The sequence below is a fragment of the Ceratotherium simum genome, chromosome 3 (assembly GCF_057802395.1).
Source record: "Ceratotherium simum simum isolate JZ-2026a chromosome 3, ASM5780239v1, whole genome shotgun sequence".
In the NCBI taxonomy this organism is placed as follows: domain Eukaryota; kingdom Metazoa; phylum Chordata; class Mammalia; order Perissodactyla; family Rhinocerotidae; genus Ceratotherium; species Ceratotherium simum.
In genome coordinates this window covers 60,788,336-60,815,972 of record NC_141902.1, presented here as the reverse complement: position 1 = coordinate 60,815,972, position 27,637 = coordinate 60,788,336, and the positions used below count along the sequence as shown (strand labels likewise).

At 38.9% G+C, this 27,637-nt stretch overlaps 2 protein-coding genes across 2 annotated transcripts in view; one reads left to right on the top strand and one right to left on the bottom strand.

The window, feature by feature from the left end:
• IQCH (IQ motif containing H) overlaps positions 1-21,413 on the bottom strand; it is a 195,093-nt gene extending 173,680 nt beyond the window's left edge. Inside the window, 4 exon segments of the mRNA XM_014780852.2 lie at positions 3,463-3,580; positions 12,667-12,761; positions 13,967-14,089; positions 21,328-21,413. Of these exon segments, the coding sequence (XP_014636338.2) occupies positions 3,463-3,580; positions 12,667-12,761; positions 13,967-14,089; positions 21,328-21,378 (387 nt within the window). The 5' untranslated portion in view covers positions 21,379-21,413.
• Positions 21,414-21,599: 186 nt separating this feature from the next.
• AAGAB (alpha and gamma adaptin binding protein) overlaps positions 21,600-27,637 on the top strand; it is a 48,865-nt gene continuing 42,827 nt past the window's right edge. Inside the window, exon 1 of the mRNA XM_004421733.3 lies at positions 21,600-21,720. Within this exon, the coding sequence (XP_004421790.1) occupies positions 21,648-21,720 (73 nt within the window). The 5' untranslated portion in view covers positions 21,600-21,647. The remainder of the gene's footprint in view (positions 21,721-27,637) is intronic.

Sequence of the window (27,637 nt, the reverse complement as noted above, 5' to 3'; positions counted from 1 at the left end):
GCCCAATGTCAAGTGAGGTACAACTCACAGTGAAAATCAGTGAAGCTCCCTTACTTGCCCTGACTTTTTCCTTCTTTGATCTTTCACCACATTATTCCTCATAATGTCAAAATCTGCAAAAATTTATTTTGAAAATCATTCTCAATTAGATCCAAATTCACAAAATTAAAGATTCCCATCATAGACACAGATGTTATACATTGCTGCATCATCTTAGATCACAATATGTTTCTTTGTGTCTGATTGACAAAGCATCCATTTTATGGCCTTAATATAGGAAATAACTCTCAAGCAATGAGATGGGTTTGCTGCTCCACAGACATACCATGTATCAGGTATGTAAGCATGTCCTTTGAACTAAACAGTTTAGGAATTTCTATTTTGAAATTGCCTTCAGACTTAGCTTGCCAGATACAACAAGAAAATCAAATACTCTCTTGGCCTATAAACTTTTTCTCCTTCTCTTCTTCCCTCCTTCTTATCTTTTGTTGTTTTTATTTCAAACCCTTTCCTTGACTGTTATGAAGACCATGTGTACCTATAGCCCAAGATGCCTCAAGGAGGGGTTGGGCTGGTGCTGATTCCGAGCTAAGACATCCTATAAAGAAAAACCATCAGAACATGACCTTTTCAAATGTAAAAGAAGATTAATAAACAAGTCTTAATTATGATTCTTAATTATAACGGGGAGCAACTCCTAACTGTTTGTTGTTTAAGTTTTTTGGTGTGAAATGGAATTCCAAAAACAGCTATCCACTTTGGAGAAAGAGCTTAAAGGAGAAACTGGGGTTTACCTAGTTTAAAATGTCGGCAGTGGGCAGTTAGAGGTGGTAATATCTCAGTTGGATTTCACAACTACTTAATAATATAAGCTTCTAAGTTGGTGTAGCAGGCTTGCATAACAGCTGGCAAAACAGCACTGTTTGTCATTGACTTTACAAGGCAAAATGAGGGCTATCTTTTGTGTCAGTGGTTATGCATTTTTAAGCATATGTCACTGATACTAGGAATAAAACATCGATAGGGATCCAGGCCCTGGAGGTAACGTCAGGATGGGAAATAGTCCATGCCCCTTTCTAAATGAAGCTCACCCACGCTCACAGCATTTAAAAGAACACAGGGTTACACTCAGCACGTAAGATTCCTTATCTTTATAATCATTGCCAGGAGTCAAAACTCTTTTGGGAAAATAAATTCCTGGCCACAGTTTTATTTTTTTCTGGAATAATAATTGCAACTATACATTCTACAACAGTCCTGATTTCAAATATTTTATTTCATTGTCCTTATAAACTAGAGATCTCCAATCTTCCACTTGTGGACCACCAGTGGCCCTCCTGAGATTCTTGGCAAAATAATAAAAATTTAACTGAAGCAGATACTTAATAGTAAGTAAGATAAGAAGTTTAAGCTCCCTTTATCACAGCACTCTCTTTTACTTTCATCAAAGCCTTTATTATCATCTGGTATTTTCTTATCGATGGCCTGTCTCCCCTCACTAGCACATAAGTTCTATGAGGGCAGGGACCTGCTCTGAACTGCTCATCCCAGTCCGCCTCTAACAGGCCTTGGCACACAGTAAGTGCCCCACAGACAGTGGCTGAACGAACCCAGGGTAACAAGAGCAGTGACAAAGGGAGGAGTGGGCTGCTTTGGGAGTGTAGAGCAGCCTGGACTGATACTTTACATGGGGATGAGCACACCCTTAGAGGTCACTGTAGTGGTTTCATTTATTCATTCAACAAATGCTTATTGAGAGTCCCCCATCATTATATAGCAATGAACAAACTGACATGGATGCTCCCCTCATTAAGCTTATAATTCAGTGGGCAGACAGATATTTTTTAAAGAAATCATACAACTCAATATCTAATTACAAATTGTTGCAAGTGTGATGAAGGAAAAATATAGGCTAATACAAACAACTGTAAAGAGAGTACCATGTGTTGGCTGCACAACTCGGCGAATATACTAAAAACCATTGATTTGAACACTTGAAAAGGGTGAATTTTATGGTATATAAATTATATCTCAATAAAGCTGTTATGTAAAAAGGGTACTAGAGGGGTTAAGAGCACAGCTCTGGATCCCTACATTTCTGGGTTCATAATCTTGGCTCTGACACTTACTAGCTGTGTTGTCTTGGGCAATTTATTTAACATTTCTGTACCTTGGTTTCTTCATCAATAAAATTAAGATAATAATAACACCTCATTATAGGATTGTTCTGGAGGTTAAACAAGTTAGTACTCCCAAAGCACTAATAACAGTACCTGGTACCCCAAAGAGGTGGGCTACTATTACTTTGGGGGAGTCCTGGAGGGGACGGGACTTAAATTGAAGAAATACTCAACGGAGACAAAGTCAGAAACCTCTTGAGCTCTATTCCTTGCCACCTGGAAACTCTCCCTCTAGGGATCTGTTAAAAAATTTGAAGGCATTCTGTTTTGATTTATTTCGCTTTCTGGAGAAAGCTCTTTTTGTCACAGAAATTGACCATACTGATACCGGCCCTGATATCAGTTCCCCTATATTAAACCCAGCATATATGAAGTTAAAGCCAAAGGCACTCATCCTCTTTCCCTGTTTCTCTAAGTTACATTCACATGTAGATATTGGTTGTTTTACAACTTGTTAAAAGCCCAGGTGGCCTCAAGCTGGGCTCACAGTGATGTTTTTAGCTAATTACCAGTTCTTGAGGTTTGTTACAGGGAAACTGATACCAAGAAGCTAAAGCTTCTCAGACCTCAACTCCTTGGCTTTCTGGTGCCAGAATCCACCATCCACCAGGGAGACGGAGATGGTTGAAGGACACCCACCTGCGATTCCCTCATCTCGCCATCCTCCGCCCTGCCAGCAGCCTCACAAGGCCAAACGCAGGCTGGTGGGAAAGAGCTGACCAACAAGGCCACAGGCTCCTCCTCCCTACAAGCAGCCACATTCCTCATAACCTTTAAAACCCCTTGCCTCCCAACTTTCAGGGAGACGGGACAAATTTGAGAGCTCTCGTCTCCCAGCTGACATCACTCGAAATAAAAACTCCTTCCTTGCCATAAGCCTGGCTTTCCAGTTTTATTTGGCCCTCTTGTGTGGCGGGTAAAGAACCTAGGTATGTATCTGGTAACAATACCATGAACATACCCAAAACAACAATGACATGTTTTCTCATTTAGAACACAAAGCAAATTTTCTACTTTTAATCTTAAAAAACATTTTTTTTAAACAGCTTTATTGAGATATAATTTGTATACCTTAAAATTCACTCTTTTAAATGGTACAATTCAATGGTGTTTAGTAGATTCACAGAGTTGTGCAGCCACCACCGCTAACTAATTCCAGAATGTTTTCATCATTCCCAAAAGAAACTTGATACCCATTAGAAGTCACTTCTCATCTCCCCTCCTCCCAGCCTCTGGCAAGCACTAATCCACATTCTGTTTTTATGGATTTCTCTATTCCTACCTTTATTCTTGGAAAGGCATGTGGAAATGTACTGTGTTGTCTTTGGGCTTGCCAAAGTTTACCCTCAGATTCTAGAGGGAAAATAAATAATTTCTGATCAATTACAGCTGGAAGCAACCTAAATGAAAAAAAGATAGAATTTAAAATCAAATTTGCCATCTTAAATGCTTCACAAATTGTAATTTAAAAACAATGTGTTTTAGTTAAATCACATTTTATAGGAAATATCCTATTGGTAATTATAATAAATTAGACCAATCTTTAGCATTTTTACCACTAAAAACTTCAGTTATTTATTAAGTGTAAGAACTTCAAGTCTGATAATGACCATTATAGCATGAATAAAAAGCTCTATCTCTGGCTAAGTTTAAATGACTCACAACTGACAGAATTACTACAGTAAAATATTTCTTGGTAAAGAAAAATACAATATGTTGTATTTTGTTTAATAAAAACGAATCACAGGATAGCCAATGTTAAATACATTCAAAATGCTTGTCCCTAAGCAGTTCATACTTACATTCTTTAAACCTCTGCTATTTTATATAATTGCAAAGACTTAGGGATCAAAGGTGGTTAAAAGTCTTCCTTATTAAGCAGTGGGCAGTTCCATGGGAGAGCAACGCAAAATAAAACAAAGTTGTAAGAATGAGCATATGTGTGCAACGTATGTCTTAAAAATTTTAATTTGCAAGCAGGTTCCAGTTCTTTAAAATGGTCAGCGTAACTAAGATCAATAAAACCTAGCCACCAAAGACTCAATCTCTTGATTCTACTGTGATGCCCATTTTTGTAAAAGTTTCATTAAAAAGCAACTTATGGACTTCTGGTTTCATTCCAACATGTAAAGAACCTGGAAGTTATCACTCCCACCCTCACAACAAGAAAAAGCTGAACAAACCCAAACCATCTCTTCTTAGATCCACCAGAGAATTGAAATCCCAGGGAAAACTGCTGGAGGGAAAGCTGGAGAGAGAGGCGGATAAAGCCCGAGCAGAGCCTGCTGCTGGAGCTGGTCCTGGCAAGAACACAAACTCTAATCGACAAATCGCTGGAAGCTCTGTGTGGATTAGCCTGAGAGTTAAAAACTCTGAGGGGCTAAGTCTTAGGGAGCCCCATACTTTCCTGAGTTTTACCTCCAGGAGCCCACCATCTTCTCACTATGAAGATCAGAGAAAAATCCCCTCCTGCTTCACACATGGGGAAGGGGAAAGAAACCATTTTAAAATACTCCCAGAGAGTTCTGTTCTTTGTTCTGTTCTCTGTAATGAAGGCCAGCTTTAAGGAAAACTATTTTGCCAAAGCCTTATCTGACCTGAAGAAGGGCAATTAGTGAACTAGACTTCCTGTCTCACCTAAGGGGGGAAAATGCTGAGAAAAATTTGTGAAGGTAACAGTCCAGGAGCCCAGACTCACTGAAACACTGAGACCTAGTCGTAGCATTATTAAATGCTTCCCCCAACATACACCTTACCACTACATCTGCAGAGCCTGTGTATAACAGAGGATTACAGGTGAAAGCATGGCTCAGTTCAGGCTCTGCTTAAGAAGGAGTTTCCAGGGAACCCAAAGACAACAGAGGAGACAAAAACAAAGACAGTGGAGGAAATTGGAGCCTCAGACACCTAGAGTTACCACAAACAGTAAACACAGCTTAACTCCTAGCCAGATAAAGGCCTACTGACCTCACACTAAAGGCCTATTGACCTCAGTACCTATTACCCAATACATTATGCCCAGCTTTCAACAAAAAATTACAAGGCATGCCAAGAGGCAAGAAAAAAACAGTCTAAAGAGACAAAGCAAGCATCAGAATCACATTCGGATATAACAGAGACTTTGGAATTATCAGACCAGAAATTTAAAATAACTATGATTAATATGCTAAGGCCTCCAATGGACAAAGTGGACAACATGCTAGAACAGATGGGTAATGTGAGCAGAGATTGAAACTCTAAGAAAGAATAAAAAGGAAATGCTAGAAATAATAGCACACTGTAAGAAATAAAGAATGCCTTTAATGGGCTTATCAGTAGACTGGACACAGCCAAAGAATCAGTGAGCTTGAAGAATGTCAATATAAACTCCAAAACTGAAATGCAAAGAGAAAAAAGAATGAACAAAACAGAACAGAATATCCAAGAACTGTGGGACAATTACAAAAGGTGTAACATGCAAATAATGAGAATATCAGAAAAAGAAGAAAGAGAGAGAAATGAGCAGAAGAAATATTTGAGTAATAATGACTGAGAATTTTCCAAAATTAATGACAGACACGAAACCAGAGATCCAGGAAGTTCAGAGAATACCAAGCAGGATAAATGCCAAAAAAACTATACCTAGGCATATCATATTCAAACTACGGAAAACCAAAGACAAAGAGAAAATCTTGAAAGAAGACAGGGAGAAAAACACCTTACCTATAGAAGAACAAGGATAAGAATTATGTCAGACTTCTCTTTTATAAACCACGTAAGCAAGAAGAGATTGGAGTGAAATATCTGAAGTGTGGTATGAAAAATCCCATCAACCGGGAATTCTGTATCCAGCAAAATTATCAAGTGAAGAGGAAATAAAGATGTCCTCAGACAAACAAAAACCAAGGGAATTTGTCACCAGAGACTTGTCTTGCAAGAAATGTTAAAAGAAGTTTTTCAGAGAGAAGAAAAATGATATAGGTCAGATATGAGATATATGAGGCAAAAAGAAAATGCGGGGACCTCATCCCATCACCTTCCTTGTGTCCCAAGGTCCCTAACTGGTCTATCTCCTTCTCTCTATCTTTCAAAGTCTTCTTAAGTTTGTTTTATATATATGTCCAGGGCTTTTAGTTGTACTTGGCAGAAGGAATAGGGGAGATTATGTCTACGCCATCCTCCTAGAAGTAAACTCTCTTAGTATATTTCTTATGACTCCTTTTACCTCTGTGGATTATGTATTTAGAAGTGAATTTTAATTGAAATAAAATGTTGTATCCTGCTTTTTCCCCCAACATATACTGTGAGAATTTTTCCACATCATTAAAATTTCTTGGACAATATCAGTTTTAATAGCTGTATACACATAGATGTGTTATGGATTTAATCATTCTTTTATAGTTAACATTTAAGGTATTTCCAAATTCAGTGCTATTATATATAATGCTGAAATGAACAAACTTATACAAAAATTCATGCATATCTCTCCTTATTTCCTAGGATAAATTCTTAGTGGTGCCACTACTAAATTAAAAAATAATAATTTTTAAAATCTTCTCACATATGTTGAAAAATTACCTTTAAGAACTTTGTGCCAGGGGGCCGGTCCTGTGGCACAAGGGGTTAAGTGCACGCGCTCTGCTGCAGTGGCCCGGGGTTCGCTGGTTCGGACCCCAGGTGCGCACAGACGCATCGCTTGTCAAGTCATGCTGTGGCGGCTGCCCATGTAAAGTAGAGGAAGATAGGCACGGATGTTAGCCCAGGGCCAGTCTTCCTCAGCAAAAAAAAAAAAAGAGGAGGATTGGCATTGGATGTTAGCTGAGGGCTGATCTTCCTCACACACACACAAAAAAGAACTTTGTGCCAATTTACACCTCCACCATTAGTATAAAAGTATACCCATTCTGCTGCTCCTCATTAGCACTGAGTATTAGGGTGGTTTAAATGATGTTTTGCTAATTTGTAAAGAAAAAATAGTCATATGTTGTTTAATTTGCATTTCTCTGGCTTACCAGTGAGATTAACATTTTTCTCATTTTTACCGGTTATTTGCATTTCTATCTCTGTGAGTAGCCTGTTGATGTCCTTTTTTCTACGTCATTTTTTTTTTTATTGGCAAGAGCTCTTCATACTTAAGAATATTAGCAATTTTTGTGTCATATGTGTTGCAAATGTTTTTCCAGTTGGTTATTTTTTATTTTATGATGCTTTTTAAAAATTTATTTTTCGTTTAAAAAATTTCAAACCCACAGAAAAATCGAAAGAACAGCGAGCATCCAAATACTCTTCACCTAGATGACCAAGTGTTAACATTTTGTTACCTGTGCTTCATCTCTCTCTGTGACTAGAATGTCGTCGTATTCCATATAAGTGGGATTTGTGTACTGCTTTGTAACAACCCGGAGTAGATTGGCTCCAAGGTGCTTCAATAACTGAGTGAAAATGTGCCTTCTAATCTACTCTCACCATTTAACAGAAACCTCTTCTTTCCCTCTCACTGTTTCTCACTATTGTTTATTTGCTTTATTCTTGTTTGTTTTTCCCCCTCAAGCACTAGCACAACAGAATATAAAATGAAGATTCCTGTGCAGTTCTGATAGTGTTGGTGCAGATGGCAGTCACCCTCCTAGTGTCAAATAAGCAAAGCTTGGTCGTTAAGAAGAGTGTGAGCAGATATCACAAACAATAAGTTCTGCGAAAGACAGTAAGGGTAAGAGGAAGAACCATACTTTGATATAGAAGAAGAATCCTTGCCAAAGGGGGATAATAGTGACACCTATTTTGAAAACGATACCAAAGCTCGTTGAGCTCTTTGGAGAAAGCATAACACTTCTGATAATGTCCCTATCATTGTTTTCTGAATGACTCCTAGGAAAATCTTGCATTTGCTGGCATCCATTATCATTACTTTGTGTACCTACTGGTTTTTGTCTCTACTAGACAAAACTACCAGATTTTCCCTCGAGCAATACTTGCTAAAAAGGAAAACCATTTTTTGTAAAAATTGGGCTTCCTGGTTTTCAGGCAGCAATGGAGTAGGAAAAGAGTGTTAGATTGCAGACATTTGACGGGACTTGAATCTGGGCGTCACCATTGACCACCTGTGTGACCTGAGACTGGTATGACCCTCATTTTGCACATCTTTAGAAGGAAAGGGTCAATATCCACCTCATAGGTTTAAAAAAAGCCCTTTGCAAACTGTCAATTGTTGTGAAAATATTGACAACGATGATGAAATGATGATAATGAGGATGATGATTATGTATATCTGTTCGAAGTCATTTTTCAAGGTATATACAGGGATAGCGGTCATTTGGAATGAACTTTCCCAATTTCCGGGGTTTCCATAGATAGAATGAAGCCCCATATATATGCACGATGTTGATTCTCAGTTACTCATAGGAACCATGCTGTGCTGTCAAAGGAGCAACAGAGATCTACGGTCCTTATTATCCGCCACCCCTCTCAGAAGGAGTCCTGTCCTGGACTTTTGGCCTCTGATACTCCCTCAGACTCACAGTTTAAGCAGACATTGGCAGTCCTACCAGCCTGACTGCCAGGTCCCATTCCTGACTCAATCCTAGCAGAACAGGCTTACTCCAACCCTTCACAGCAATGGGGTAGCAGAATTTCTAAGACCAGGCTCTTGATCATATAGAGGCAGGCCTTCTATGTGGCCAAAGAATACTGATTCCAGGGAGTCATGCTTGTTCCAGGGATTCCAAGCACAAATTCTCTTGGTATTAGGAATATCAAGGGTGTTTGTTAAAATGCAGATTCCAGGACCCCATCTGGGAGCCAGTGAAAGAGGACTGCAAGTCAAAATTAAGAACCATCATTCTGGACCTGTGGTCTCTCAAATAGGGTGCACACATCTCAGGTGATACATAAGATAATGCCATTGGTGGTGTGAAGAGAGTAGAAGAATTTCTATTTACATAAAATAAGAAATACATAAAATAAATAAAGAAATTACTTTGTACTACTATTTAATATTCAGCTTGTCACTGGGTCCCTCATGTGGTCATGTCACCTGCAGTTCTGGAGACCTCCTGACAGTGAAAGCTCCAAACCACAAAGACATGGACAGTGGGGCCAGCATTCACACATACGCTTTCAGAGCGTTAGAATGTACTGCAGTTTACTCATGCAGTGAGTTTATGGACTATATTATCTAGTTTTAACTAAACTAAGCCTGAAAAAGTGGACAGATGTCTTAGAAAGATTCCTGCAAAAACCACACTGTATTTGGAAGAAAATGATAACAACATCAGTGAAAAACAAGAAAATGGCAAAACTGATGCCTTTACTCTTAGCATGAGGTTTTTTTCCTTTGTGACATTAGAAACTAGAAATGATGATAATCCAATTGAACTTACGAAAAGCCTCCAAAATCCCCCTAAACTTGAAAATTATCCAGAAGACTAACTGAAATACAGACTTATATCTAACCAGCATCAGTGCTGAATCTCAGCTAGGTGTAGAGTGTGTTTGGGGATATTAGCTACAGCCACTATAAAGCCATCATGATTAACAAGATCAAGCAACAAGAACATTATAATTAATAACCTTTTTTAGCAAGAGAAAGTAGTTCGGTGCTGTTCATAAAGTAAAACAAATATTTTAAAATGTTTATTTCATTATGTAAAAATTTCTATGTTGTATTTTATAATGTATTCACTCTATATGATAATAAGTAGATAATTTGTAAATAAATAAATTATACACATATTATGGGTGCATGCCTGAATTCTTTGACTGATGGCCACGTGGGATAAAAGGCAAGGTCCAGCTTCTGTCCCAGCTTGAAACTTTCATGAAGTTAAGTCTCCCCTCAGACCTCCCCATCAATGTTGAGACTAAGCAACCTGTTCTTCAGGTTGAGCGGTGCCGTGGGTAATGAAAAAAGACCTTCCTACTTGGGTATTAAGGACTTTGTCATGGAACCTCAGAAGAAAAATTCAATGAATTGGCCAGTCCCGCTCCCAGGCGTGAAAACCTGAAGGAATTTTGGGTTCTGCAACTTGCTTTGCATATAATCTCCCAGCAGGCCACAGCAGACTCGGAAGTTAAGTCTGTTGACGTGACATGATATGACAGTCTCTTGGGACATCCCTGCAAGTGCAGAACCAGGTGTGACTATCTACCCGGGAGCACGTCAGTCACAGGCAACAGTCCCTGATCTCCTGGGTCTCCTGTTTTCCACTTCCATCTACCGCTGCTGCTTCTCTTCCTCCCTGAGCCACTCCTTGTGACTCACACTTGGACTCCCAGGGCCTGCCTCAGGCCTCTTTACTTTGAAAACCCAGTTTGGACTTTTCTCCAGTTTTTGACCTTGGCTCATCCCATTGCATTTTCAAATTGCATGCCGCTTTAGCACCACACAGCCACAGCTATGACTGAGATGCTCCCCCAGGCCTGTGGGGCTCATACAAACTTGCCAGGCTTCCATCTTCCTGATAGAAGGGCCGCTAATTATATTATTGTATTGATTAGGAAAGAAAGGATCCAAGGACCACTTCTAGGAGCCAGCTCCATGCCCCAATTAACATCTTCCTTCACTCTTCCAGACCCTAATAAGGGGCAAGGACGCTCCTTGGCAAAGGAGAACTGTGCAAGAAAAAGTCTCTGCCAGAACCTTTGTTTGGTTCTCTGTAGCTGCAATTACTACCTGGTTTGCTCTTTTCTGCTATCATAACCTGCAAATCTACAGCCCAGATTCTCTATTCCTTGTCTAGATGAGAGGACACAGAGAAAGCTGGAGACAGGACAGGAGAACTTTCATTAGAGTTGGTGACAGACATCTGATAAATAAATGAAAAGCAATAGGATATACTGGAGTATATGAGGAAGCCATTTGGTTTAAAACTAATTTGCCCTGACCTTGTTTTTTCAAAAGGGTCTGATGTGGCCTGTTGAGCATGCATTGTACGTCTGCTTTAGACATTTACAATGTCCCAAAGATAAGAATGATGCCCTTAAAGATAGGGATGCAGCTTCCCCCCATATTGGCATTTCCTTAAGGATAAGCATCTCTTCCTAGAAACTAAGGATTAGTTACTGACCTACTGTGCTCACCTTGGGACCACTGACCTGCTGTACTAGAAGAGCAATCTTGTGACTGTTGTAAAGGGATATTCCTATGATATGTCATGTATGCTTTTTGTTCCAAGATGGTATATAACCACTCTGTACACCTCACTTCTTTGGGGTGTGCTTTCTTCCTTGGGGAAGGAAGCCCCCCCACCCGACCCCGGACTATAGTCCTCAGACCTGGCTCATAATAAACTCACTCCAAATTTTGATTTATAGATTGATTATGCATTATTTGCATTGACATATCTCTTCTCCTGTTTACTTCCTCCACCCCCTCCATTCTGTGGCTTACTTGCTGTTCATATGTTCCGTCCTTTGGCCACACACTTTCTCCACCTACTACAGATCTCCTCGTGGCTGTCTACATAGGCCTCCCACTTGGCCCTGTGAGGCTCTCTTGATTTCAAACTAAGAGTCAATATAAGTTGATAAAGTAACCTCCAATATTTTCTTCTCCAAGAATCCTTTTTATTATTTTCCCTTTAAAAGACTGTGTATATTAACCTATTTGCAGGTCATATTTTTATTCCCAAATGTAGAAATCAAAGATATAAACGACTGAAAACTAGACAGACTAGGGAAGGGTTGCATTTACCAGGGGATGATGGATGCCTGTGGCACTACATCATGTCGGGGAAAGGGAGGCAGGCACAAAGTGTGCCCAAGGCTCTGCTCCCCACACTGAGTCGCAGGACTTGGCTATGTCTATAGATTTCCATGTTTCCTTGTGCACTGTTTCTGAAACTTGACCTCACTGTCTGATATTATTCCCTTATGCTTGGTACATGTTTACAATGCAAATAGGGCCACAGGGTTTTTAAGCTTAGTAGAAAACCTTAATCTACATACACTCCAATTCAGGAGGCCTATAAGTAAGAAGGTCCAAAGTGAGGCAAGGTCATTTCTCTTTAACTCAATTCTAATTTTAATAAACCATCTCTTAGGATGTATTACATAATGAGCATTTCAAGCAAGTTTTACTATTTTTGATTTGTTTACCCTGGATACCAAAATCATCTTTACAATACAGCACATATGACACGCTAAAAATTGTAAAGAAAGTACCATGTGATCTGAGTAGTGTAAAAACTGATTTGCATTAAAATATTTCCTTTAGGAGTTGAATTTTGGATAGCTTTTACTAAAAATAAAAAAGAGTAACACCAAAACTAGGACCTAGAAATAACTGTCATGGTGTCAAGCATTAGAACTCAATAAAAGTAACCTAGAATAAACTTTATTAAAGTCCAAATTCTGCCATTAACTTCTTATGCAAAACCTATACTGAAATTAGTAGAATGGATATGAACAAAGCCAAGAAAATTTTGTCTTTACAGTCATCTCACCTGAATGAGAAAAGTTATTTTTTTATTGTACTTATTTTGGACCCCAAAATGGCTACTTTACTTACCATTTGGAAGTGTGAGGAGAATATATGTTATCGTCATTAACAGGAGTTGTTAACACATGATGGTTTACAACATTTAAATACTTCTCAATGTGAATCTGTTACAGAAAAGTTCAAGTTTAGGCCATTATAGTGGACTTAAGACACTCAGCTAATTTACTCCATTTCATTAGGTTAACACTCTGAATAGTGTAGTTAAGGCAAAAGACACAACATGCTATGCGGTTATTACACGCCTAGGGTATCATTAGGCATCTCAAGGCCAAATTACTTTAACTACCCCAAAAAGCATAATAAAGAAGTGAGACTCAAAGCTTGAGTGACCTGTAGACCTATTCACAAATGAAACTATGCACAATAGTCAGTGAATTGCTTACCCAGGTAAATTTACTAGGCAATTCAGACATGGACTAATGTCTTTCTCTTATGAGCAATTCAAGTAAACATCTGAGTAAAGAATTTGGCCGTTAGGTATCAGATTATTTAAAATGGCCAAGCCAAAGACTCCAACTGGGCCCGGCCCTCTCACCATCAGGTGATACAGGACAATGATGTGCTAGTCTGGTGAGGTTACAAAGTATACTACCTCCCTCACAGCCTCAGGAGCTGAGCAACGAAGCTGAGAACATGGTAGAGTGAAAGTCTGAAGCAAGAGCAGAGACAATGACAGAGATCTAGAAGATGGAGATGTACCTTATTTGGACCCATGTGTTAATATATCCTTGTTTTATAAATGAAAATTATCCTGGTCTGAAGATTGGATTCTCCTCAGCCCTTAGATCCATCTACAATGATGAAGTCCCTATCTACTTTATTTCTCTGTTCTGAAACGAGTATATTTCTTCAGTTTTACCCACTGGATTACAATATCACAAAAATGACTAATCTCAAAACATTTGAGCTATTTGGGAAAAGTCCTCTTATTTTTTAGAGTCCCAGTGAATCTGATAGAAACGCGCTGCAATGTATTGGTATGAATCCTTTTTGGTCAGGTATTTTGTTGGACTAACAGTGATTATTTTTTAAATTCTAAATTCTTTTTATCAAACCATATTTTGGGGGTTATCACTGTGTAATCTTACATTATCAATATTTTAAATTCTTTGTGGATTGTTTCAGTATGTAAATCAATCAGTTAATAATCATCATCATGAAAAAAAAAAAAGGAACAGAATGAGAGGTGAACCTAAGTCCACCTCTGTTACAGGATTACACAGGGTCCTGTGAGAACCACAATTCTTTTCTTCTAGAAGAATCTTTGTCTTCTTCCTGTATTTTATTTAATATCTAAATCTCTACTTACTTTTAACCCCATTTCAGTTCTTTTGATTGCTGTCTCAAGATTCTGAATGTCTAAAGTCTCTCCTTTTTCCTCAAGTGGGAAGTTTGTTAATTTCTCCTTTAATTGATAAAGGTCTTCATGGACCTATAAGTATAAAAAACATAAAATATTGAAAAAATACATACATAGTCCACCTAAAACAGTTATTTTAAAGGTTTGCAATTTTCTTGAATTGTTAGAGACAACAGAGTTGAATTTTATGGTATTCATTGAAAAGGACTGTCTCCCGTTCTAAAGTATTCTTTATCAGGATATTCCATTATTGTCTTTCAGATTTTAAAAAACTAAACTTGCATACAATTTTCTATTTTTCCTTCCCCCATTAGAAAGAGATCCAAGATAAAACCACAACTCAATGGTTCTGCTTTCTCTGTGGGGGGTAAAGCAGTTGACCCAGAGATGATAAGAAGGTTGTGCCAGATTCCGATTTCTACAAATTGGTTAAGAGGCAAGAAAAGAGAAAACTTCCAGTAAAGAGATGTTCTAATAGAAGCAGTGCCTTTCAAAAGAGAACTGTAAATATGTTGACAAGGCCTGTTAGTTTTCCATTCTAGCTGAATCTTCCCCACATATTTCTCTGAAGAAGTTCTGTGGGTGTACGGCCTTGATTTTATTTTAGATAGTCAGAAATTAAAATGATCCATGAAGAAAAAGCAACATATGTTATTACTGTAACATCTTCCTTCAATGTGTATTTTCCTTGGAAATGACGAACCTCTCTCCAGTGTCAAGAACCCTCAGAATAAAATGGGCACTATGAAATTAGACAGCACAAGATTCTCTGCACTCATATTAGAAACCAAACTTCAGCAGATAAATACAGATGGCGCCAATTATTGTATGGGCTTCTGCCACAAGAAAAACATTTTGTTATGCAAATTTATGAACCCAACACCTGTTTCAGCAATAGTCACACCAATAACAATCTGCAGACTGGGTTGCTGAAGGCATTTTGAAACAGTTACCTTTTCTTCCTTAGTATAACCGGACCTACACCTTGATCCAGGATATGTTATCGATTACTCTCGAGTTTTCCCACAGAGCCAAGTATTCAAAAGATCAGAATTTGCATCTTTTCACTAATGGGCATCGCAGTCTGGCAGACACATCTGGTCATTTGTACTCTGCACAAATTGTCATGTAAAGCCTTCAGGGCTCACAGATTGAAATTTGAACACACCTACTGTTTGCTGGTATGCACTGAGGATGAAGACGTACTTCTTTCGATTGTTTTGTCCAAATTACTGCTGCAAGCTGATTTACCATCTATCGTCTAAAGACATTCGGAAAGTACAAAGAGGCAGTTCAAGGGCAAGCCCAACTTCCAGGCCCACATTTTTTGGTTCATCCTTTGAATGCACAGAATTTCCTCCTTGTAGCTTTAGTATCTGCAGTATTTGTAGCTTCATGTATCATTCTGTATCATGTATCATTATGCCTGTCAACTGCGGGAGGCAGTGAACACTGCACTGGATTACTTATCAGGAAAACAAAGGTCTGATTTCTTCATCTGCCTTGTGCGAACAATTATACTTCTTCATGGGGTTGTGAGATAATATGTAATCGGTCCGGTACATAGGTAAGAAGTCAGTAAAAGGCAGATGAACATAATTCCTTGTTCTAGCACTAGTCACACGATATCCATGTATACCACCTACATTTTCTCTAGTTTCTTCACCAAGGGAAAACAAAAGAATTACTCTACTTCATAGAATAGTTGAATGAAAATGAGGTAATGTGTGTGAAAATGAATGAATATAGGCTTTGGAGCCAGATAGAAATGAACTCGAGTCCTATTTCCTCCTTTACTAAACTAAATTTGGCAGATTTACTTAGATTTTTAGAGCCTGACTGTTCTCATCAGTAAAATGGGGATAAATAGCTACCTCTCAGCATAGTGGCAAGAATAATATGAGTTAAAGTATGTAAAGTGCTTCATACAGGGCCCGCCACATAGGAGGGCACAGAACAAAAGTTAATTCTCCTCCTGAATTGTAAAACCTGGTGAAACTCCTAGCACATAACTGGCACTTTAGTAAATGTTCATTGATTTGAATTGCTCTCCTAATCTTTCTCAAGAGCTTTTTACTTTTCTTGCCTTATATTTTCTTCTCCCCTCTTAACAACCGCACATCTGTTTGTATAACTGCAATAGAGGCAAGTAGTGTAGGAAATGTGTCACCGGACTTGAGTAGGAAAAGAGATTAAGTTCTAAATCTCCGTTCTTTCTTTTTCCTATCTACCATACTGAAATTTTACGTGTCGCTCATCATCTCTGTGATCATCAAACACATCACTTTCCATACATTTCCTACTTGGAGGAAGATTATTATCTTGACAGTTGGGGATGGGGCTGCTTAATAAGAAGCCCTTGAAAGATTTAATGCAGCAAAGATTTGCTCTAGAATTTAAAAGAGTCATGCAATCAGACTCCATATTGTCAAAAGCAGTCTCGTAATTCCATTTGATTTGTCTCTGCTAAAGGTAGAGTTTGGCCAAGTCATTCTCATCCCTTTCCCATTCAGTTTTACGCTGTATGCTCTTGGCAAACCAGACAGAGGGACTGATAAGAAAGACAGTGATAATATCAAGCTGTCAATTAGCTCCAGTATTTCCAAGGTTGGTGTTAAAATATAACTGTTAGGTTTTTGAAATATGATTTCCAAAACTCATTAAAAAGCTAATTTTGATTGCAAGACTAGGTAATCCTTGTTACACAAACATATGTTTAATTGTTGGGTCAAGCAAGCATTTATAAAGACATATTAAAAAGGCACCACATTATTATTAATAAAGTATAAAAACAAAGCTTCTAACAGTTGCTAATAAAAGAACGCATCTAGGAAACATCCCAAAGTCACCACCAAACTTCTCCAAGATTGTTTCACAAACATGCCATCATCTGTTAAGGATCAACACACTGGATTAATCACTGAGGGCAAGTTACTTTACCTTTTTTGTACCTTAGATTCTCCTTCTGTAGATGGGGCTAAAAATAATACCTGCTTAACAGAGTTGTTGTTAGGACTTGAGATAATAATCTAAAGCTCTCAGCAGTGTCTGGCTCTCACTAAAAATTGGCTACTATTTTAAATATAATGATGATTATTATCACTATAGTAAAACCTCACTATTTTGATTAGTTGAGGAAAGATCCAGCTAAAATTATAAAAAGTCTGAATTATAGACTTGAAAGTGAAAGAAGTAGTTAACAAAATGCTGCCTAGTAGACTCTATGTGGAGGTGATAATCATATTTCCTGAACCAAAAACAAAAACATGGACTTTGATACATGATCTGACAATGGGATAGAATATTAACAATAAGAACTCTCTTGAAAAATCCAAACATATAAGGCACATGTTTTCATAATAAGTCAAAGAGTTTATAATTTAGAGCACTGATTTTTTTAAATTTAAAGATTTTCTCTTAAGTATATTAGACATTTTATCAAAATATTACTTTTATTATTGATTTGTACCATCTATAATGTTTCCTAAATAATAGTAAATGTTATTGCAGTTCCATTCATTTTTGAACATAGCACAAATTATTGGAGACTGAATTAATGAGTAGATCATTATCCAGTCTCCCAGGATCTATGGCCCAATCCTGTTAAACTGGGATCCTACCCAAACCTAGGTAAAATGGGATATCCAAAAAATCAGCTTAAATCAGGAAAACAAGGCATACCTTGTTTGCCAAACAGCAACACCCATAAAGTTCTAGTCAGAAATGGAGTAGTCCTGGTTAAAAGGACAGGTTAAAATTAATTTTTCCTTTTCTTCCAGAAGCTTAGAGTAAAAAGAAGGCTAACCTTAAAAAGACACAGAAATGTACACAAAACTAAGTAATGTTAAAGGGTAAGAGACCAGATCTAATAATAACTAAAATCTATTGAGTGTTGTACTTTATGTGTTATCCTGTATTTTAATCCTTACAAGACTTCTAAGAGGGAGTTCATATTATCTTCATTTTATGCTTGAAGGAATCTGAGGTTTAAAGTGGTTAAGTAACCTGTGCAAGGTAACATGCTGCTTAGTTGGAGGAACTATTCAAATCCAGGCAGTCTGAATCCAGATCCTTCATGCCTAGCCATTAACCAGTACATGCATAATATCTACAAATATACAAATGTAAATTTATAAACATACAAAGCTAAAGGTTGGGGAAAATTCAGTGGAAAAGGCAGGATTTAGAAAAGGGGCAAGGGAAGACTTTCTTTTTCTACCAGGACTGACGGATTGAAAAGGTTTGAGAAAATAATACTCATCTTTGGTCAGTTTCCTTTCCATCACGTGAAATAATAATAGTACTTATTGATAGCCCTGTTGTAAGGGTTAAATGAGTTAAAATATATACAGCATTTAAAACTGTGCATGATACCTGGTAAATGCTATGTTAGCTTTGCTTATTTTTCTTTGAAATTATATTACAGTTTATATTTTATAATATGATCTAAAGTAATCGCTCTCAAACTTGAGTGTGCATCAGAGTCATCTGAAAGGCTTGTAAAAAAGGTCGCTGGTCCCCACTACCAGAGCTTCTGATTTAGTAGGTCTGGAGTGGGGTCTGAAAATTTGCATTTCTCACAAGTTCCCAGCTGTGCTGATGGTGCTAGTCCTAGGACCACACTTGAGAACCACTGGTCTAAAGAGTTTCTTAAGGTATCTGATTGAGACCCAGACCTAATGCACTATATTAGGGTGAAGCAAGTGGAAATTTGAAACACCTCTGCTTTCTGGCAAATATATATAATACATAAATTGACAGAAACAATTTGATTGCCTAGGCTAACATTAAAGGAAGTCCACTTTACAGTAAAGAGAAATTATGTAGCTTTTGGGAAATTGGGCCAATTTAGAATCAGAGGTGGATTGAATCTCAGCTATGTATCCTACAGAAGAGAAAACTGAGGCCCAGAGAGGTGAAGTGACTAGCCCAGCTACCCACCTGGAAGAATGTCATTGCCAGGGTCAGACCTCATTCTGACTCCCAGCCAAGCGTTCTTTCTACTGGATGTACTGCTTGTTGGTAGCCTGTTTGAAGGAAGTAAACCACAGCCCCAGGTAGAAGTGGAATCACGTTGGCATGTCTGAGAGTGATGCTATATGCTCACAAATACTCAGGACTCAGTGGGAAAGTAGGGAAGGTCTTCCACATTTCTTCACACTACATATTCTACGTATTACCAGGGAGAATTTTACACTGTCTCTAGAGGTCAGCCTCGATAATCAGGTTAACATGTAGGCTCTCTTTCTCTACTCAGCCCTCCACCTAGTGTGCCCATAGTAACTCTTTTAAGCAAGTGGGAGTGCTGATCAGCATGGATATGACTATTCTCAGCTTTTCCCAAAGAGAGGTCTGGCCTTTGCCCTTGGACACTGGGAGGTGATCTCTAGGCCCCCGAGTGTCCTGCTTGATAGGAGTGTCTTTGCTTGAGGGCTTTGGCCACCAGACAGTCTAACAATGTGATTTATGATGGGGACTTTGAGCCATGCTCCCATCAGTTCCAACCTCTAGAGGAACTAGAGACTAAACGCACGTCTGACCTCTAGGATTGGCTGGATACTAAAGGTCAGCCACATGGGCAGTGCGTGATTGAGCCCCAGTAAAAACTCTGGACACTTAAGACTCGAGTAAGCTTCCCTAGTTGGCAATACTCTGTGCATACTGTCACACATCGTGGCTGGGAGGAGGTAATGCAGTCCATGACTCCACGGGGAGAAGATGACTGGAAGCTTCGTTTGGATCCATCCGGACTCTGCCCTATGCGTCTCTTCTTGGCTGACTTTAATTTGTATCCTTTTGCTATAATAACACTGTAATTGTAAGCATAGTGCTTTCCTGAGCTCTGTGAGTTGCTCTAGCAAATTAGCCAGTGTGAGGTGGTCACAGGCCCCCAAATTTCTAGACAGCTGGTCTGACGTGAGGATGCCTCTGGGGACGCCTGAACTTGTGCCTAGTGTCAAAGGGAGGACAGTCTTGTGGAGCCTGTTCTCTCAGACTTTGCAGTTTGGCTAAACTCATTCTAGGGTGATGGTGAAAGAGAGGATAATAAAAGGTGACGTAAGAAGATTTGGGTATGATTCATAATAAGGAAATCTATAAAACTGGTGAGTTTAGGGGTTTGTATTTTGGAAAAGGTGAATTTAAAGAAGTCTCTCCCAGATGGGAGGTAAGAGACCAAAATCCTGGCAGGAAGAAAAATTAGACCCATTGCAGATCTAAGTGAGAGTCCTGAGAGGGTGACAGGCAAATTATTTCAAGCCTTAGTCAAATGGAGCTAAATATAAAAGTTAAAAGTGATGATATGTGGAAACGTTTTAAAGCTACCACATGTAAATGTGAAAAAACAACAAAATGCTTTTACCATTTTGGAAAAATCTGAGTCTAACTGTCACAAACTGAGTTGTACTGGAGAAGTTAAGACTTGTAATATTTCCCCCTCAGATTAGAAAAAATTATTTCCCTGAGTTTTTAAATTTGTCACATTTCCATACTCAAAACTTTAACTTGATTTGCAATCCGTTCATTCTCTTTAATATATTTTCCTATGTGTGTGTTCCCAAGCAAGGGACTTCTATTTTATTTATTTATTTTTATTGAGATATAATTGACATATATTAGTTTCAGGTATACAACATAACGATTCAATATTTGTATATATTGCTAAATGATCATCACAATAAGTCTAGTTAACATCCATCACCACACATAATTACAATTTCTTTCTTCTTGTGATGAGAACTTTTAAGATTTACTCTCTTGGTAACTTTCAAATATAAAATACAGTATTATTAACTATAGTCATCATGCTGTACATTACATCCCCAGGACTCATTTATTTGCAAGGGACTTTTAGATCCAAAAAATTTGGGTGCTTAAGAAAAGCAGTTCACATATTTCAACTTCTCCCCAAATTTCTTATCACCTCCTCAATGTGGCTAATTTGTATCTCTCTCACATCATGGGGTCAAATTTTTCACAACATAACATTTTACCATGGTGCCTCAGAGTAAGGTGGATTTTTCGAAGTAAAGGTTCGGGTGTGAGGTGTATGGTTTTGAAGTTATACCAGAGGCAGAGTGGTCGTGCTTCTGGAGCGCAACCTCCAGAGTAAGGCACCAGAGGCGTGTTAGGTTCGTGGACTAGATCTGGGTTGGCATATTGGGGGAGTTCTCTGAGGGGCAGTGCCCCTCGCGCGAAAGAGGCAGTCTGGGGGAGGCGCTCCAAATGGGTGGACGCAAGTGGATTGGCGCCGCTGCGCCTCGCTTGGAAGTGTCTTAGCTGAGCAGGGCCAGGAAAGGCCCATTTCCCACCTGGATTAAGATGGATCCGATGGGGTCGTAGTTTTCACTCCCCTGTGCCATGGCTAAGGAGGATAAGGGCTACCTCCCGTGGGAGACGCAGCCTCCAGCCGCGGAAACCAACTGCGGAGGGTGCTTGTCTCCATGGCAACACCACGCGCAGCCCGGCCTGTTCTACGCCGGGAGCGGAAGAGGGGGTGAGGGAGGAGTCAGGGCAGCCGGTCCGTTCCGAGAACGCGCCCTTCCTGGCGTGTCTCCCCCGCGCGCCGGCGGCCGTGGTGCAGCCCAAGGCGGAAGCGGCTTCCGCACGGAACTGGCTTGGGAGCGGGGCTATGGCTGCAGGCGTCCCCTGTGCGCTCGTCACCAGCTGCTCTTCCACCTTCACCGGGGACCGGCTGGTGCAACGTGAGTAGCGAGGCTCCCGGGCTGACCTCCACGCCCCACCCCCCGAGCCTCGGCGGATGACAGCCTCAGCACCATGGCTTCCCTCTGGGCCTCTGTCCCTGCCGTGGGCCTTGGGCTGTCCCTCCACTTGGCGGTGGCCGGTGGTTCCTCGAGAGTGCCCCTCAGACTCGGTCGGGGTGCCCAGTTCCCCTTGGCGTCTACTCCTAGCTCTTACCCTCGTTGCTTTTCTGCCTGCCTGGTCCTCTGTTGCGTTTCTTCCAGCTTTTTCTGTAAAATGGTACTAATCCCTGCCCCGCCCAGCCCTCGGGTTGTTGCGGGGATCCTTTGAGATGAACCAAAAGGCGCTCTGGAAATGGTACCGAGTTACGCGAGTGTAGGGCGCAGGAATTGTGGTTTTCGTTGCTGTCCCTGCTCCTGAGGTAGAGAGTATGTTTCCTTTGGGCTACCGCTTGATGTATATAAGACTTGTTAGCTTGTCCCCTCCACTCTAGTATTCACTGCCTTGCCTGCCTTCTAGGGCGTAGGCTCTCCGCCAGCATTAGTTTTTGGGTAATACTGGGCCCAGTCCCTTTGCCTCTGGACCTTCATAGTGGCTGTCAAACTAAGTAACTCTTGAAAGAAACCGTGGGCGAGGAGACCAGTGTTGTAGAGAGAGCACGGGGCTGGATCACAGGCTCAGCTCTTCCTTTAAAGGACTCAGTGAGGTTGATTATAACGCGGGACTCCTGTTTTAAATGTGTGGCTTCGAGTCAGAGCCGGGACTCTCAGCTGTAAGATAGTGAGCAACTTAACCTCTGCCCTTCAGTTTTCTTATCTGTAAAATGGTGATAATTTTCACAGGATCGGTGTGCTTAACCCGGCGGCTGGCACATAGTAAACATTCGATAAGTGGTAGATACACCTTCTCTCTCGCGCCCTCAGTTTCCCGAACCTTAAAATGGGGCATATGAACCTATCTCACAAGATTGTTTGAAGGACAAGTGATACGACATTTTGAAAGCACTTTGTAAACTGTAAAGCATCCTACAACTATAATTTTTTTTCTGTACCTGTCAAATGACAGAATTAGGTAGGATGTTCCTCCGGTACAAATATTCTGTAACTTAGTTATCATTTGTGCTCACTTAAAAAGTTCCTTGGGAGGGTAAAAGTTTAATTATAGCACTTACTAAATGGTAACTAACTGCTCTAATTCTGCCGTTTCTTTACCTCTAAGCAATGCTCCTTCCCATTTATTTCCTTTCTTTTTAAAAATTGTTTCATTGTAAACGTCGTGCATACTCATTAAGTAAGATTTAGCATATGAAGAAAAGAAAATGTCAGCCATGATCTCATCACCCAAGCACAAGTACTGTTGACATTTCTGTGGATTTCCTTCCAGTCTTTTTTCAAATGCATAGGTTTAAAAAAAATAGTAATTACATTTCATATATAATTTTTATCCTGATATTTTATATATAATTTTTTACATTTTATATATATTATATTTTTAATTAAAAATTTAAATACTTTTAAGTATAAAAATATATGTAAAGTTATATATTTATAATTAATACAATATATAATTTATATAAATATATAAAATCTTTTAAATGTTTTATATAAATATATAAAATCTATTTTTAATATTTTATATATAGTATTTCATATATAATTTATACCTTGATAATTTTCAATTAACATTACCTCATAAATTAGTTTCCATCATATATTACATCTAGTGAACATATCAGAATTTGCTCAAGATTCTTAAGATTCTTGGTGTATTTAACTTTGCAAAAGAATTATATGCATTTGGATTTCCATTACTGATATATAAAAGTCCTTTCAAAGCCAGTATCTGAAATATCAAGTATTCTGATGGCTATGGTACTCTATCATGTGCTTCAAGGTTCAGAATTGGCAGAAAAGAGCTGATTGAAAGAGCTGATTCCCTCTAGTTGGCGAATAGTAACATGGTACTTCTTTAAAGTACATTAGCATTGTTACTGCACAAAAATGGGGTTCTCCTACCCAGCGCGCATAAACGAGCCAGTTAATTACGGCATCAGCTTTTGCGAAAAGAGATCAGCTTTAATCTGCAAGATCGATCTGTAGGGAGACGGGGCATGTGCCCTCAGATCTGTCTCCCCAATTCAGGATTTGGGGCAAAATTTAAGAGGTTAGGGAGAACAGGCTGGCATGTGGAAATGCTGGCGGGATAGGTTTTGATTGGTGGGCTTCAAGCATTTATGATAAGCTTCTAAACATTTATGATGAGGTTCTGAACTTTCATGGTAAGATTTTAAACATGTATAGTAAGGTGGGGAAGGAATTTTAACACTGGATCTTCCTGAATGACAGACTCCTCACTTCTAATGAGTCCAACTTTTAAGTTCTGGTCATGCCCCGGTCCTTTGGTTCTATGGGGAGGAGAATCTTTGGTTCTGTGGTCATTTCAGGTCAAGATTTCTTCTTCTGCACATGCTCTGGCCACGTGACTTTGCTAATTTCCTTAATTACTCTGTTAATAAGATGGGGTCCGTTGAACTGGTCCTGGAGGGCCTGTGGTTCCAGTATCACTGGGGGTAAAATTATTTCTGTAAAATAATCCGCTTTATTTCTGTATGTAAAATGCTTCTTAGATAACTCAAAAGCCGACTTCCAGTTAGAATTAGATGACCTTTGTGATTCCATTAATGTTATATAGTGAAAAATAAAATAAGACTGGCTAGTGAAGTAAGGAAAAGTGAACTATAAAAGAGGGCTTTATCATTTCTTCCCAGGTTAATGAGTAGGGTAATGGTGGATAGCATTAGAATGCAGTATTTGCTGAGCAGTCATTCTGTTTTACCATAATTAAGGGTTGAATTAAATTAATCACACATTGAGCCTAATTTTGGCCTAAGAGATGGAGACTACTATCATGAATGAATTTTGTCAGGTGTTTGGTGATATTAGGCCATAGTATGATTTTGGATTGAATCTGATCTACCTTTTTGGGAAGGTTTGGTTTCATTCCATGCATCAGGAAGAGGAACCTTTAGGGTTTCTCCAGTTTCTCTTTCCTTCGACGTCTGATCTATTTTACTGCTTTTAACCAACAGTGGGAGATATCTCATAACCAAATAACCAAGTTTGTTATCAATATACATGAAATAAATGTCAATAAGCTTCTATATGGATAAAGCGTATGCATGGACTTCGTAGGAATCTTTTTTACATTTTGTCACTCAAAGGCCTTATTTGGAGTATTCTGGGTGGATGTCTGACATCAGATAAAAGGGCTTTACAGACTTACAGTGTAGATTTGTAAAGGAAAATGAAGGCTAGGATGCTTGAGGGACTTGTGCAAGGTTGTATACAGTGTGAGAGCAGGTGTCTGTACTCCGAGGCCAGATCTCTTTCTACCTCATATATGTAATATAATATACATATTATATTAACATTTTACTTTTATTCTGAAAAAGTGTATTCTGATATTAAGCACAGAGCTAGTCTCTGCCGGTTACTGTAGCTAAAATGATGACTAAGGTACTATTCCTGCCCTCAAGAGGGATGTAGTGAAAGTGTGTGCTCCACCTGTGAAAATATAAAAATGTAGAAACCTAAGTTTTAACATCTTACTCTACTTTCCTAGAAGGAACTTTAGATAGAAAAGTCTCTGGAGACTTGTTTGGTTTTAAAGTATATAATGCCAACTCAGCAACTATAAGCCATTCAGGTTCTACATCTGAACATTTGGAGCAAAATTCTTTCTTTTAGTGAAATATGGGAGTTTGGAGATCTTATAATCATAACAAGCATTTGTATATATATCAGTACTCTTCCCAAACGTGTTTTCACGTCGTTTGATTTGGTTCTTGTATCCCTGTGAAGTCATGAAATCAGGTTGTCTCCACTTTTTAATAAAGGAAGAAGCTGTGGCTTGGAAATATTAGGTGACTTGCCCAAAGTGGTCGAGTAGAAAGTGCTGGAGCATCTGTTCACATTCAGGATTTGTATGCATGCAGTGTGTGAATGAAGTGTGTTGGCAGTCCTTAGCAATCAGAACTATTTAAATTGAAAGTGGTAGCATTGGTGTAAGACTAACCCTAAAAGGTTTTAAAACATACTTACATTTCCGTTTAGGATGGTTGAAGTCTTAATTCTGAGAGAAAGAAAAAGAAAAATCCTTGCCCAGAGGACCTGGATTTAAAAAAGAGCATTATGCATGCCTGATAGTCTTTAACAATGTCTGGATTTTTCGCAATTGAGTGAACTCAAAGTAGAGCCATTATTTATTAGTCGCTCCTACTATAGAGGATTAACATTAAAAATAGAAGTTGTTCCAGATCATCGCTAACATCCCTTCTAGATGTAAAATTGTGTGTTATCGTGTGACTTATTATGTTAGATTATATAATGCTTCTTAGCTCTGGCATTCTTTATTTTTTTTTCTGTGTTTAAATTTTGAAAACTGAAGAATCAAGCTCCATTTTAAAGTTGCAGTGGACACTCCACTTGTAGACAATTTGTCTTTTTTGTTTGGAATTCAGGTGCGTTTATTTACCCATAGAAATAATCCTCTGGTCCTCAGGTTTCTAAAACGGCAGAACCAGATGCCTCAATCGAATGACGGGTAGACTAAGCTTTGGGGAATCACAGAGGCAAAGCCAGCCATCATTTATGATGTTGCTTCTTTGGAAAACATTCATTGTTCTGCAAGACTGAGAGTTTGTTTCTGGGTCTTTGACTCCTATACTTACAAAAGGATCTTAAAGTAATTTACTAAGGAGAACATTCTTATTTCAAAGGTAGGGGCTATTGTACAGCTTAGCTGACCATTGTCTAGCAACAGAATAGGGATAAGAGCTTGGGTCTTCTAATTTGCATTTTTCTGTAGCTGCTTGAGGTATTCTGAGTGGAGCCTTTTGGTTTACTCTGGGAATAAGTAATAATTTTTGCTTCAGCAAAGTTGCTTATTTTGTTGTGGTAGAACTCTGCCTCTGATTGGATTGTATATTTCCATGTCTTTATTTTCTTCAAAGGAGGAAAGATGGCGCCAGCAAGAGCTGTCACAAGGGCCTAGAGTTGTCATCACAGGGTGATTCAGTAGGTGGTCAGCCGAAAGCAGTGATTTCAGCTGGTAATGGGGGTGGGGGGACTTGGATTTACTTTTAGCTATGATACTTAATATATTTTAAAAACTTCAATTAACATTTAAAGAAGGCTTAAGATTTTTATCTTTATTAAAAGAGGGATCTTAAGTCATCAACCTAAGGAAGAGAGAAAGGTTAAATACAAGTTCATATTCTGTCCAGACCCAAAGGGACTTTCGAAATACATCCATGTTATCTTCCATTGCGGGCGCACAAGCCCGTGTGTGTGTATGAGTGTGTGTGTGAGAAATTAAAGCTCAAAGAAGTTGTGATTTTCTAAGGTTGTTCAGCTCATAAAAGTTGGGAAGACAAGATTCAATTCCAGTTCTTTCTTATATGTGAAATATGCTGAGCCTCTTGGCAACCAGAACTGCGTGTCTTCAAGGTGGAGGTCGGGATGGGAGAAATTATAGCAGAAGATTTTACTACTAAAATGAGAACTTTTATGGCTCATAATAAATAAGTTTACACTTTTTCTTTCATAGTAATTGGAGCCTTAGTAGATGAACTATGGTAAGTTAAATAATAAATGGAAACACCTCTCTTGGTGCCCAGTTTGTTTCCTTACTTGTGGAGTAGAGAATTTGACTTTTTGTGTGACGTTTTAGACTAATCCCTTAGATATTGTTGATGAGTAAAATGATTATAAGGTGTTTGTCTTCCTAGTAAGTGGCATTCCAATAAATGGGGGTGGAGAGTAGGAAAAGAAACACCAGTGGGAATAGTATTACGCATCAGCCCATGTTGTACAAACCGTTTATGATACAGAGAGTGTTGTATCATCCTGGAAGATTCTG